The sequence below is a fragment of the Strongylocentrotus purpuratus genome, unplaced genomic scaffold, assembly GCF_000002235.5.
Source record: "Strongylocentrotus purpuratus isolate Spur 01 unplaced genomic scaffold, Spur_5.0 spur5_contig_858, whole genome shotgun sequence".
In the NCBI taxonomy this organism is placed as follows: domain Eukaryota; kingdom Metazoa; phylum Echinodermata; class Echinoidea; order Camarodonta; family Strongylocentrotidae; genus Strongylocentrotus; species Strongylocentrotus purpuratus.
Window position 1 is genome coordinate 2,736,857 of NW_022145566.1, and position 13,185 is coordinate 2,750,041.

At 36.0% G+C, this 13,185-nt stretch overlaps 1 protein-coding gene across 4 annotated transcripts in view; it reads left to right on the plus strand.

Moving 5' to 3' along the window:
* Positions 1 to 13,185, plus strand: part of LOC585832 (glutamate receptor-interacting protein 2) — a 56,236-nt gene that overhangs the window by 35,466 nt on the left and 7,585 nt on the right. For all 4 annotated transcript variants that reach the window (XM_030997889.1, XM_030997882.1, XM_030997879.1 and 1 more), the window contains 11 exons: positions 5,375 to 5,522; positions 6,434 to 6,618; positions 7,125 to 7,277; positions 7,806 to 7,992; positions 8,620 to 8,759; positions 9,105 to 9,182; positions 9,538 to 9,607; positions 9,987 to 10,132; positions 10,550 to 10,694; positions 11,080 to 11,236; positions 11,701 to 12,654. In XM_030997889.1, coding sequence (XP_030853749.1) covers positions 5,375 to 5,522; positions 6,434 to 6,618; positions 7,125 to 7,277; positions 7,806 to 7,992; positions 8,620 to 8,759; positions 9,105 to 9,182; positions 9,538 to 9,607; positions 9,987 to 10,132; positions 10,550 to 10,694; positions 11,080 to 11,236; positions 11,701 to 12,654 — 2,363 coding nt within the window. The remainder of the gene's footprint in view (positions 1 to 5,374; positions 5,523 to 6,433; positions 6,619 to 7,124; positions 7,278 to 7,805; positions 7,993 to 8,619; positions 8,760 to 9,104; positions 9,183 to 9,537; positions 9,608 to 9,986; positions 10,133 to 10,549; positions 10,695 to 11,079; positions 11,237 to 11,700; positions 12,655 to 13,185) is intronic.

Genomic DNA, 13,185 nt, shown 5'->3' on the forward strand with positions numbered 1-13,185 from the left:
ATAAATGGCTTTATCCAAGCCTTGTATCTTCATATAATATAACTCCCCTCACTTGTATCATTTCTATAACCACCCTACACCCACTCTTTATCAAGAGTCATATCAATGTAAATTTATCCTCACAAATCATTACCATTTAGTATACCTGTAACCACCCAAACCACTTTCAAATGTATGCCACTAACTCCATCTTTTCTAACCCTTCATTTACCTCTTATTTCCATCACTCTGTGCACAGTGACTAAATCAAAGGTAATAACATAGTATTTTCATTTCTGCTGGTTGTCTTTTGTTCATTTCATTTTCCTTTGTTGGAGTATTCATTGCTTTGTTTTTTTATTTGTTATTCAGCTTCTAATGTTTTATTTGGAGTGTTCTCATGAGAGCATGCATTAATATTACTTGTTTCCTTTTAAAAAATACATTTTTGTGTTGCAATGTCTCGTTGGTATTTTTGTTACATGTAGAATACAATGCTTAAAGCTCACTTTATTGATCAATTGCTAATTAAGGACATACATGAATAATGCTACCTTGATATGACTTTGGGTTAAAGGTTTCATTTGAATTTCACTTAATTTCCAACCATTCTTTCAAACTCTTTACAGAAACCAAAGTTCCATACAATGTAAAAGAGTCATTTGATTTCATCGTCACTTCTCCTGAGTTAATAATACGTTTGGCTGTATTTCATGTGTGCAGCATGACTGACCATACAAGTGAAACCATTGCTGCAATCACATCACTCCACATAACTTAATTATTCTGAATTAGACCGAAATTTGATGAAATTTCACTCAATTTCCAACCATTCTTTCAAACTCTTTATAGAAATCAAATTTCCATTCAATGTAAAATAGTAATTTTGTGTTCATCATCACTTTCCCCTAATGATATTAGAGGTAGCATGTAGGAACAGAGAACATTTATTCTTAACGAGGCAAATCAGATTAAAATGGCCACTGAGACATGAATATATTTATAAACTGACATCCATCAGCAACACCAAAGGGGAAAAGTAAGGAAAGAGCAAAGTGGATTATAGGTTTGGAGATAGAACGATAAGATGACAAAGCGTGTTTAGAATCTAGAGAATAATAAGGTATAAAAAGAGTTGCCTACGTCAAGGTTCTCTTGTGGTAATTCATGTAGGAAATGGTGTGGATATTGGGTAAAGTGATTACTGGATGTCTTGTGATGCAGGCCAAAGATAATGGTGATGGGTAGAAGGAGCTCAAGTTTCGTGTCAGGTGACCAAGTCAGGTGATCTGATGGAAAGGTTAAATATTGTTGCAGCTAAAGAAGTAACCAAGATTATGTGCTGAGAAAAGAGCTGAGACACCCAAATTTAACACCTCTGATATTTTTTGATTGATAGCCCAGGCATTTGTTGACAAAGATATTGAATTACTTCCTGTGCAAAGGGGTACCTGGTTTTTTTTTAAAGTCAAATTTTGTTTCTCTGCCTGTATGACCTTTCCCCAAAAAATTGATTTCTACCCTTAACCGTATATAAATATTAGATTACTGTAGCAGTCTACTGTTTGCCTCATTGTTGTCTATAATAGATATTTAATAACTTTAAATAAACTCTTATATATAAATAGGTAAGAAATATTCCTTTTTGGTACTTTATTAGTCAGAAAAAAACTGGATGTAAATTAAGGAAAAAAAAGGATGAAACAGGAAGCAGATGTTTCATGTTACCGGTATATGATTCACTGGGTTCACTATACCTTCTAACAGTCCTTCTGGGAACTTTTTTTACTTTTCCTTTACTCCTGGGATCTTGAATATCGAACCACGGTTCTAAGATGTCTCCCTCTGAGAAACATTTGGTAGAAAAAGAAAGAAAGAAAGAAATGATTTAGCTGTTTTGCAAACAAAGTTCATGTTTGAGAAGGGAGGCATAAAGGACCATGCATGCATGGAAAGTGCAGGGAGTAGTGATTAAATCAGAATCTACTTGAATTTGTTCAAAATTAATGATGATGTCTGAATTTTGATTTTGACTTTGATTCATCTACTCCAAATTAATGACACTTCCTTTGATATAATCCATTTCCTGTAATGAGCCTGTTTCATTTTCTGAATTTTGACATCGATGTTTTGATTTGCCTGCAATGCCCCATACTCTACTCGGAATTGAGACAGGAGGACGATGGTGAATCATGGTTGACTAAGCCCCTATAATCCTTTTCGAATGACAAGTGGGAAGTTATTCATGATTACATGGAGCTGATGTTCCAAGGCCGGGCTTTACACGCTATCCAAGCTTGAATATGATGCGGCTATTTTTAAGAGCGGCTATTTTAGAGTAGCCACACCCCATCTTGGACGTGATGAGATTTTGTGAGGTTGTAAGCGCAGAAGGTCACTGGTCCGTATTAAATCTCCATGGGATGTGACTGTTCACTTGTTAGAACGAATTAGAACAGACCCTATGTTAATGTGAACAAACATCTGGCAGCGTACCAGCATTATGCAATGATTCACAGTTGTTATAAAGCTAATAATAGAGAATTGAATTTATACTTCCTGACAGAAAATTCCTCAAGTCACTCCAAATTTTGTTGGATAGATTCTTTAAAGTTACATCACATGTACAATATTTTAATTCAATAAATTTCATCTCTTTCTCTTGGTATCTCTCCGTTTATATATGTCTTTCTCTTGCAAATTATTCACACCATCTCTCTCTCTCTCTCTCTCTCTCTCTCCTCTGTCACTGTACCCTCTCTCCCTTTCTTTCCTTTCACGCTCTCTCTGTCTCTTTCTCTGTTAATTGAACACTGCGAAAAAAGATAAAAGGAGATTAGCCTGAGAATATTTAAACTACCTATTGAAATTAACATTTGATTGATTAACATTGTGTCATACATTTGTCACTTCCAAGTAGATGCATCTGTCAAACACATGTCAAACATCTGCCTCTCCCTCATCATCATTATAAATGGAAATTGATACAAATTGGCCAATCATTCATCATGCTTTCACCTAGGCTAGAACGAGACCGTCCGGTTTCTTTGGGTTTTACACGATAGGTGGCTATATCACAAGGATGTAGTAGATACATTCTAATTATCTTGTATTCCATTATTTTGTAGTCACTAAATGCTTACTTTTGTTGAGTGAAATTTAAGTCAGTGGAAGCTATTGCTTAGACAATTGTAAGAAGTTACATGTTTAATTTTTTTACCACCATTACAAGAATCCAGGACCACTTCACTCCATTACCTTGATGGTTTTTAACTAAATGGTAAAACTTACAATTTATGTAAAAAAAGAATGATAATAATACATTTTGAAATTTAGAACCATTTCAGAAGAAAGCTTCTCAGCTTCTTAAGAGACTGAATGTCAGAACTAGTGCTTAAAGGAGTAGAACTGAAAACTAAATTGAATTTAGCTCAAACTATTGATGAGTCAGGGTCTTTCAAAATTGATTGGGGGAAATTATGACTTCCATTTTGTGATAGATTGTCATTAACTTGTCTTTTCATCTCCCCTGATAACATTGTACAAACTTTGAACTATTCCTAGCCCTTGATATAGATCTTTTAATCATTTGAGGGACTTCATCATGGTTGAGAAGTACCTGGTAAATGGCAAAAGGAAGAAAGATTTGTAGATAGGAACTTTTTTAACTGATCTCAGTATGGCATATGACTTGTCACTCCTTGCACCCATGTGACGTAGAAAGGAACAGCCTCCAAAAGTGTAAAACTGGCCTTGAGATATGGTTACTAGATTGCTGTAGACCATTTTAACAGCCTGAGCTGAAAGTTCAGCTATATTTTCATATTTAAAGTGAACTAGAGAATTTAGACAGGATCATGCAAATCACATGTAGTGTAGCAGTCTGTGATTTTGGAAGTCAGTATTTTTTAAGTATCATATATATATATATATATACCAGTTTAAAAATGCTCAAGAATACCTAATAAAGGATGTTACATTCCTATTGTCATAATTCAAGTTGCCCACGATACTTGTTGCAATGTTACATGCAGGGGAATATTATGCTCTTTATCTGAGGCGGATAAAGAAATATACTACTACCGGTATTTCGAAAGCAGTATATTCCCTTAACTGCTTATTACTTTTGTTGTAAACTTTAAATAATCCCAGGAATTCATTAAAACAGATAATTAGGACAGGGAAACATGTCCTTAATATTGAAATAAGCAAATTCATATCTTTATTCTCTATCAGTTGAAGTGAGATTATTAATATTTCCACTGTATCGCATATTGCAACTTAATTTAGTGCAGGATCTGATTTTAATTTCATAGATCACCGTTATCTAAAGCTAATGAGTCTAATATCTCTGATGGTGTGTCAAACGCTCATATTTCTTTATGACCATATTTTCAGAGGGATTGTGTATGGTCACAGGGAGCTTGATGTGGGTTATCGTAAAGGAAATAGTTCATAATGTAGGATTAATTTAGAGATTAGCAGTTGTATTAAGTTATTCAAATAGTAGTAACTGTTTAGCAGGTCAAGAATAAAGTGACTATGAATTATAAGCTTGCTGTAATCATGGATCTCTCTGAAGATAAGTTGATCACAGATGCTCTATGATGACTCTATCAATCTTTTTTTTTAATTTTTGAATATGGGTCATTCTTTTTTTCCTTTTTGTCTCTCTGCACTGTTTACAGTCTTTTCAAAGAGAAAACTTTTACTAACAGTATTGATGGCCTGGATATGGTTGTTTTTTCTTTGTGTTTTCAGTCATTGACATCTAAACAATGTGATTTTTATTCTTTATTTTGTGTTCAAATATGACAAATTCTTTCTTTCCACTGCCACATTTTTACATGGGTACTATTCTCATTATTGCTTTTAAAAAGTGTTTGCATTTTGTTCAAAATATGTTTTTAATTTCAAAAGCCTGGCTTGGAATATTTCTAAAAATATTTATCTAAAATTTACTTTCATATCTAATGTTTTTAATAGATATCTTTACATTTCACATATTTTGTTTAGTGAAATATATTTGATGTGCAGAATAGTTCATGTCTTTACAAAAAGTATTATCCATTTTCCCTCTTCTTTCCCACCAAATAGTTAAAATCCAACAGCATCTTCATCCCTTTATTTGTATTTTCTCATTTTCATCCTTTCTTTCTACTTATTTTTTAATATGTAATTGTTTCATTTCTTCAGCATTTATGTGTAAATATCTATACATTTAACACACTTCTTTTAGTGAAATTGATGTGCAGCTTAATATTTGTCTTCAAAAGCATTTTTTTTCATCCTTTCTTTTCACTTCTTTTTCTTCTTCAACCAACCTTGCTCCAGGTTATTCAAATATCCTTGCTATCGTAATAAATTTTGCTTTCTTTTTATGCATACTTTACAGAGGCAGTGAAGAATGCCACAGGTCCATTACTGGTAGAGGTCTCCAAAACCCCTGGTGCACATCTAGGTGTGGGACTAAGCTCAATTCCAAGGAATGGAAAGGCAGTAATAATCATAGACAACCTGAAGCCTGCCAGTATAGCAGATAGGTAAGTCCTTTAGGGTGCAGACCTTGGTTTGGGTCTAAGCCAATAGTTCTGAATCAAATTAAGAATATTGGAGGACTTTCCAGTACTAATAAGTAGACTGACAGTCAACAAGACAGACGACTTTCAAAACCAAAAGCCGGCATGACCAACAGTGGGCTGTAGCGACTTAGGTAATGGTTCTACATCAAACAGGAAAACAAAAAACAACAAAGAGGAATGTTATACACAGCTGGTGCTTGAAATCTACTTGTGTACCTTACCTCAGGAAGTAAACAACACTCAAGTTATTTCAGTTTAATTAAGTTGAGGTGATATCTACAAGATAACAATGTGAGGCAGTTGTTCCATCTGAAACTGACATGAAATGGACATTTGACTTATTCCTGTAATTGACTTTCAAGCTGTGACATCTACCACCATACTTTCAAAAAGCAGAATGAAACTGATGAGAGATTAGTGGTCAGAGAGTGTTGAAAAGCAAGTTCAGAGAAAGGTCACTTGCATTGATCTATGGTGTTTAATTCTATGTGCAAAATGAACAATAATACAGAGTAATTTATTCCTTTTTCCTTTTCTATTCCACAGTGCTTGTGAAATCATATTTTATACACTTTACCATTCTATCCTTTTGTAATTTCATACATGTACATGGAATTTCTACTCTAGAGGGCAGCAAACTAACTTGCTACACATACAGGAGTAGAATGTTTTGATCTTCCATTTCAGTGTACCATAAAATGAGAATTTCACAAATTGTATAATTGGTCCAGCTTTGTGAAATTGCCACCATAATGGCCCATATCAGGTTCTCATGTATTTTGATAGCCAGATTGTTTTTCTCTGATAAAATCAAGCTGACCAAGTTGAAATGTCAGAGGATATCAACATGGAATAATGTTTTTATTTATCAGATGTGGTGCCCTTCATATTGGTGATGAGATATTGACCATTGACGGATTGACCACTACTCACATGGGTGTAGCCGAAGCCATGAAGCTTTTAGCGTCCGGTACAGAGCAGGTCAAGCTAGAGATACTACCGGTCAGTCAGATGACCCCTAGATTGACCTACTCGAGAGATATGCAGAAATTGGGAGGTAGGTCTCAGGAAATGTGCTATCAAAATGATGCTGTATTAGTGATGATGATGATGATAGTAATGATGATAAGGATGATGATGAGGAATAGGAGGAGGAGGAGAAGGATTAGAGCGAAGAAGATGATGGTGATATCAACAATAATGATGATGAATATTCTTACTTTGAAATAAGCAGTGAAGTGATAGTATTGATTTTATGATATGACAAAATCTTGAATAAGTTTGAAAGCCCATTTATCGAATGTTGCATACAGAAGCATGAAAGGCCTGTTTCTTAATCAACATACCAACAACATCTGTGTCAATTTTATGACCACGTTGAACAAATTCCATGACTTGTGTTCCCATTTTAGTTCAGCTATTCTTTTCTTATACAAAAAGCTTCTAGCAATGAATTAAATTGATCTTATAGGACATGTTGGTTATCTTTAACATTGTAATTTCATAAATTGCTTCAAATTATTGATGTCATCTAATGATACACTTTCCCCCTTTTAATCCTAGGTCAACCATCACGATCAACAACCCCCTTGATGCCAGGGTATAGCCATAGTAGCCTGTCTAGGGTAGGAACAATGAACTCTCAGAACACAAGGCAACAGAGCAGTACCTTGGCACGTAAACTCAGATCGAAGGGACATAAGACAGGATCGATGTGTAAGTTTAACAGAACCCCAACATGTCATTCATATTACGTTGTGCAAGTGAAAACAGATTTTCAGCCATGAAAGTGATTTTTTTTAACAGACACATTTCTTTGAAAGTCATCAAAATATCAACAGGAACATCTGACTTAGTTCATTTTCAAATTAACGTTTTAATGTTTTAGTCAAATAAGAAGTCTTAAGAAATCATTAAAGCGATCTTGTGAATCAAAGCAGTTAAAAAAAAAATGTACCTTTCAAAAGGACAGAAGCTGCCGAATATTGTATTCTTATTTTGACTTCAAAGAATTTTTTCTACCAAGTACACTGGTTAAATGGAAAATATGAATACAGATTGTGCCATCTTTTGAAACCACAAAATCTATACCACTTTTTTTAAATTAAGCCTATGTTTCATGAATATATTTGTCTTTCCAATGCCAGAGTCCATAAATCACACATCAATGCTGTAGGTATGATACAAATCACAGCCGTTTATCTTCATCATTCTAATCTATTCCACTTTCTTGTGTCCTCACAGTATCCCTTGCATCAACCATCAATGGCCTATCATCACCCCAAGTATGCCACACAGACTCTGTTGATGTAACCCTATACTCAAGGACAGGTGACTACGGTATACAGCTACAGAGTGGTGTCTTTGCTACAGAGATCCTAGGCTCTCCTGCTGTCGTTGGATTCGTAGAACCAGGAGGAAAGGCTGAAAAGTAAGTCCAGCTCTGCCGAAAGCGGGACTCCACTACTTGTTGCTACTTGCGCCCTCTTTATAGCAAACAATTCCTAAGCCGTACCCGTTGGTCCCCCATGATCCCCTTTTTCTTATGTTAATTGAGAGCGGATTTGGTGAGATAACCACCTGTCAGTGACCCCGCAAGGATGTCTAATTCCTCCTGGCCAAATTAGTGCAGATAGGCTTTAAATGAAAGAGAGGCAGTTTTATCCCTTCTTTTGATACTTCTTTTGGAAGACAGAAAGGGGAGCTGCAGACATTGTCTTCACCTGGGAAATGGGAAGAGCTGATTGGACAATTGCTGCATAATCTGAAATTATCTAGCAATATTCAATAATGTTTCCAAGTACATTTTTTATCCAGTTGATTTTCTAGCGCTTTTATGATTCAGTAGTGCAGGTAGCATGTGCTGAGGCAACAAGATAAGTACAAATCATTTCTAATTTTTCAGTATATTTGAATTTATGACAGTACAGTAAATCCTCTACTTTCAATTAGATCTTTTATACTTACAGTAATGTATTATAATTTGAGCAACATGAGTTTGATCAGGTAAAAGCCTTGATGACGATATCCTGATGCTCTTATATTCTGTGCCTTATAGGAGTGGTGTAATGCAGCCTGGTGACCGTTTGATTGCTATCAATGGTAGCTACACAGAAGATATGACAGCAGACGAAGCTAATCATATCTTGAGGGAAAGTGCACCACAGGTCACATTGGAAATAGAGTTTGATATTGCAGGTAAGAAATTTGTTAGTATGTCTGAATTTCAGTGTAACTCACTTCAATCTAAGTTGAATGAGATCATTAGCCATGAAAAGTTATGCAATAACATTGATATGTATTAATTTAAAGAAATTTCAACAAGTGTCAGTGGAAGCAAAAATGTCATTTAATCTAAAATTAATTTGTGAATCAAAATTCAATCCATAATCAGGGGAAATATCTTCAATATAATTCTTTGTGTATATTTCAAATTATATTATATATATATATATATATAAGTCCTAGAATGGATCTAACAACACAATTTGAAGCTGTATGGCTATAACCTGTAACCTTTTACAATTCCCCCTATGTTTACAGAGTCTGTTGTACCTAGCAGTGGTGTCTTCAATGTCAAGTTACCTGTCAGTGAGATGGGTCTTGGTATAACACTTACAAGTAAGTCATACTTTCCTTTATCTGGTGTTCATTGGTAGAACTGAGCCTATTTTGTTATGAATGTGTAAGAAGGATGCAAAATATTGGTTCACATTTAATGAAAACCTGCATTAATTAGAAGCACTCTATATTGTTTGATGAAAATTACATACAGTATTGACTTTATGAATTCTGTCAAACTCAAGTTAGTAACATATCAATACCTATGTCACCCATACAGCAGTTTTAAGAGTGATATCTTTTTGTGTGTGCGTGTGGTGAACTAACAACTGTAGGAAATTGATTCTGCTAGTTCATTTTAAGACAATTCAAATTATTGTGTTTGATTATATGTTTGATTTCTTCTATATTTCAGGTCTTAAACACAGAAGGCTAGGTGATGGGCTTCTTATATCAACAGTGAAGAAGGGCAGTGTAGCAAACAGGTAATGAAAAAGAGATGTTTTCTTTTTATTTGAATCTTGTAAAAACATGGACACATTTTATACTTGACAGAAAAATGAAAATTCTTAGCAAATGTTATGTTATGTAATAAAATGTTAGTAGAAATGTCACTAAGGATGAATTTGGTTGATGATTAGAGATGAAAATAATATTTTCACCTGCATGTTAGTCTTCAATTCACAGAAGAACATTCAATTCCTTTTAATACCTCAGTCACACTGTCAAACTGACTCCACACCCACTCCAAACTGAATTATGTTTTGCCATAGGGGTAATCCAACTTTTTTTGTTCGGTCGGTTGTTGGTCTGGTGTTGGCCTTGTTGGTATTGATATGATGATTTTCTTACATGACATTCTAGGAGTGGTACGTTAGAACCAGGTGATCAAGTTCTTGCCATAGATGACATCCATTTAGACAGTATTACAGTAGAAGAAGCCATGCATCTATTGGCTCAGGCAGATGAAATCGTCAAACTCAAGGTCAAGAAGAATGAGGCTTATTCAGGTAAGAAGACGAGCAGGCTTTCCTCCTTGAAAACTGGATTGGGGTTCAATTTATGCTCGGTAACAGTATATGATCTGTCGGGCTAGAATCTGATATGTACAAGGTCGTTATGTCAAGGCTTATAGGGTCAGTTTTTCTGATTGAAAATTAATGGATCCCATTATGTGCTACCCATTGTATTTTCAAACATGACTCTATTACACATTGTATGTTATGATAGAGGAATATTTATAGGGTTGTATGTAAGATTATTTGGCGAGTTAAAGTTCACTGTTTATCAGATCATGTTTGTAAGCACCTTGAGAAATAATTTCTATAACTAATATCATTGTTATTGCAAGAATCATTACCTAGACATGTTTAGCAGATTGATAGAGTTCATCTAAGGTTGCTGTTTATTCTCTTTTTGTTGCCCAGATGAGCCTGATGTAAGCGGTGCAATATCCTACTCGGTGGAGCTAGTCAGACATGGTGGTCCGCTGGGTATCACAATCTCAGGAACGGAAGAACCCTTTGATCCTGTAATTATCTCTGGACTCACAGAGAATGGTCTAGCTGAGAGGTAAGTTTTTTGTTATCTTTTGCATATTAAGTTACTGTGCAAAGAGAATTCCATTTGTCACTAGATGAAGAATCAATATATATGACTATTTTGGATTAAAAGAACATGATAAAAAAAAGATTTGTTTTGCATACAAAATCTTCATGAATAATTTTAATGAGTTCCCCATATTACTGAGTTGCCCAATATTTAAAGTACATTCACATTTAAGTGTTCTTACCTTTAATATTAGCAGCAGGGATTGTGTTAAATCTGATGTAGTTGTTTCATTTGTCATACTTCAAAAAAATTAATAATAGTACTAAATCAATTGTTATTATGAATCAAGTCTATAGAACGTGCCCATGGAATCCTTTTTTTTTCTTTCTTCTTTATTATTTTTCAGGACTGGTGCTATCCACTTGGGCGACCGTCTACTAGCCATCAATGGTGTCTCGCTGAAGGGCAAGACACTGTCTGAAGCTATCCGTCTCCTGCAGTCTGCTGGAGACACGGTGGTCCTCAAGATCAGCAAGAAGGAGAAGCACCGGGGACATGACCAGGTGAGATGATCTCATGATTATAATGTTGGGTCTGTGTGAATGTGAGGTTTGTAGCGAAGAACGAGGTTGTATGGGTCGATGCAAGAAGTTTTGAGCCCTCATTTGCAAGTATTCAACAAAAGAAGAAATGAATGTTGTTAAAACATTGTTATCTTGCCTATTTATAGGAAACTTATGAGAAAGATATTATAGCCGTATTTTCAATGTTTAACCTTTATTATTTGTTGAAGTTAGGGGTATTTGTGTCAAATCAATCTTACAGAGGAAAATTCTTGACATTTTCTTTTCTCGTTGTATCTAAGGACACATATTTATTTTCTTTTTTTAATTCGGTTAGCTATTGTTCATGTGTCACATGAATGTTCTACTTCTTATAACAGTGACATTCACATTCATTCCATCACATTCCAGTTTTTGTGTGTGGTTGTCTGAGAATATATTGTGAAATTTGTTTTTATTTTCAGGGCAACAAACCATCATCAAGAAGCCAGAGCCCTAGTAGGTTTAGTAGAGTAGCTACACACTACGACGCAGACCACATCGCAACGCCGGTCATGATCCAGACCAATGGAGACTCATGGGAAGGCTCGGGTATGGATACCGGTTACCATAGCAACCACACGCATCACTCTCGTTCCCACTCCCCGAAGACCAGCCGCTCCCGACGCAGCAGCATGTCTCCTTCAAGACGAAGCAACCGCCCTAGGAGGGTGCACAACTCGTCACACTCCACGTCACCCAATGATGCCAGTGAAGATGAGCTTGATGAGCGGCGAAGGGCTTTCGTCAATGGTGCCAATGGATCATATCCAGTCGACATCCTGAGCTCAGATCAAGACGACAGTTACGCCCACTCTCAGCATAGTTACCATCCTCACGAAGCACAGATCGCCAAGCACAGAGAGTTTCTACGTCAACTGGAAGCTAGTTTCCTCAACACCGATCAGTTCACGTCGAGCGAGATGCGACGGGCCGGTAGCGTCGGTCATGGCTACTATCTCAACCAACCGGGCACGGTCGGGGGACGTAAACCAAGCACGAGCTCTCTTCAGATGTACAGTGACTCCTCTCATAGCTACACTCTACCGCCCCATGCTCCTACGGGTGGGGGTGGGGGTGGATACAACCAGTTTGAGAGCTTCAGCTCCAAGAGTGAGAGTGTGAACACCACGCATCAGAACGTCATGAATCAGAACGATGCCTCACACCTGGGAGATGAGTCTACGGTATCGGAGGCACCGAACCCTGCACCGGTGGAGCTCCACAAGGTGTCTCTGAAGAAGGACAGTGATGTAGAGGACTTTGGATTCAGTGTGTCCGATGGCATATCAGACAAGGGTGTGTTTGTGAACACTGTGAGACCTGGTGGACCAGCTTCACGCAGTGGCAATGTCAAGCCTTTTGATAGGATACTCCAGGTGAGTCGACCATTTATTTCCTTCTATTTCATTCTATTTGCCTTTAAAAGACAAGCTTTTTAATTTAAAAAAAAAGTTTTTTCTTCTTCATTGATTTACCACAGGAATACTTGGACTTTGTTAATGATGACATTGATAATGATGAAGAAGGATGGCAATGATGATGATGATGACTTGATGAAGATTATAACTTGATGATGATGGTATCGACATAAAGGTGATGCCGGTAATGGTGATGATGATGATGATGATGATGATGATGATTATAATGATAATGACTGTGGCTTTGACAAAAAAAAATAATCTTGATTTAATCTTATTGTATTGTTATCACTGAACAAATAGAATAAATAATATTATGGCAGGAAAGAGGTATGATAGTATAGTGTAGTTATTATATATGAAAATGCAGGTGCTGATGATTAAATGTATGAATGTATGACAAACCAAACAGTCCAAGTGCCGCATCTTAGAATTGAACAAGTAATTCATTATTCATGCAATAAACTACGAGTCCCTAGATCACTTGAC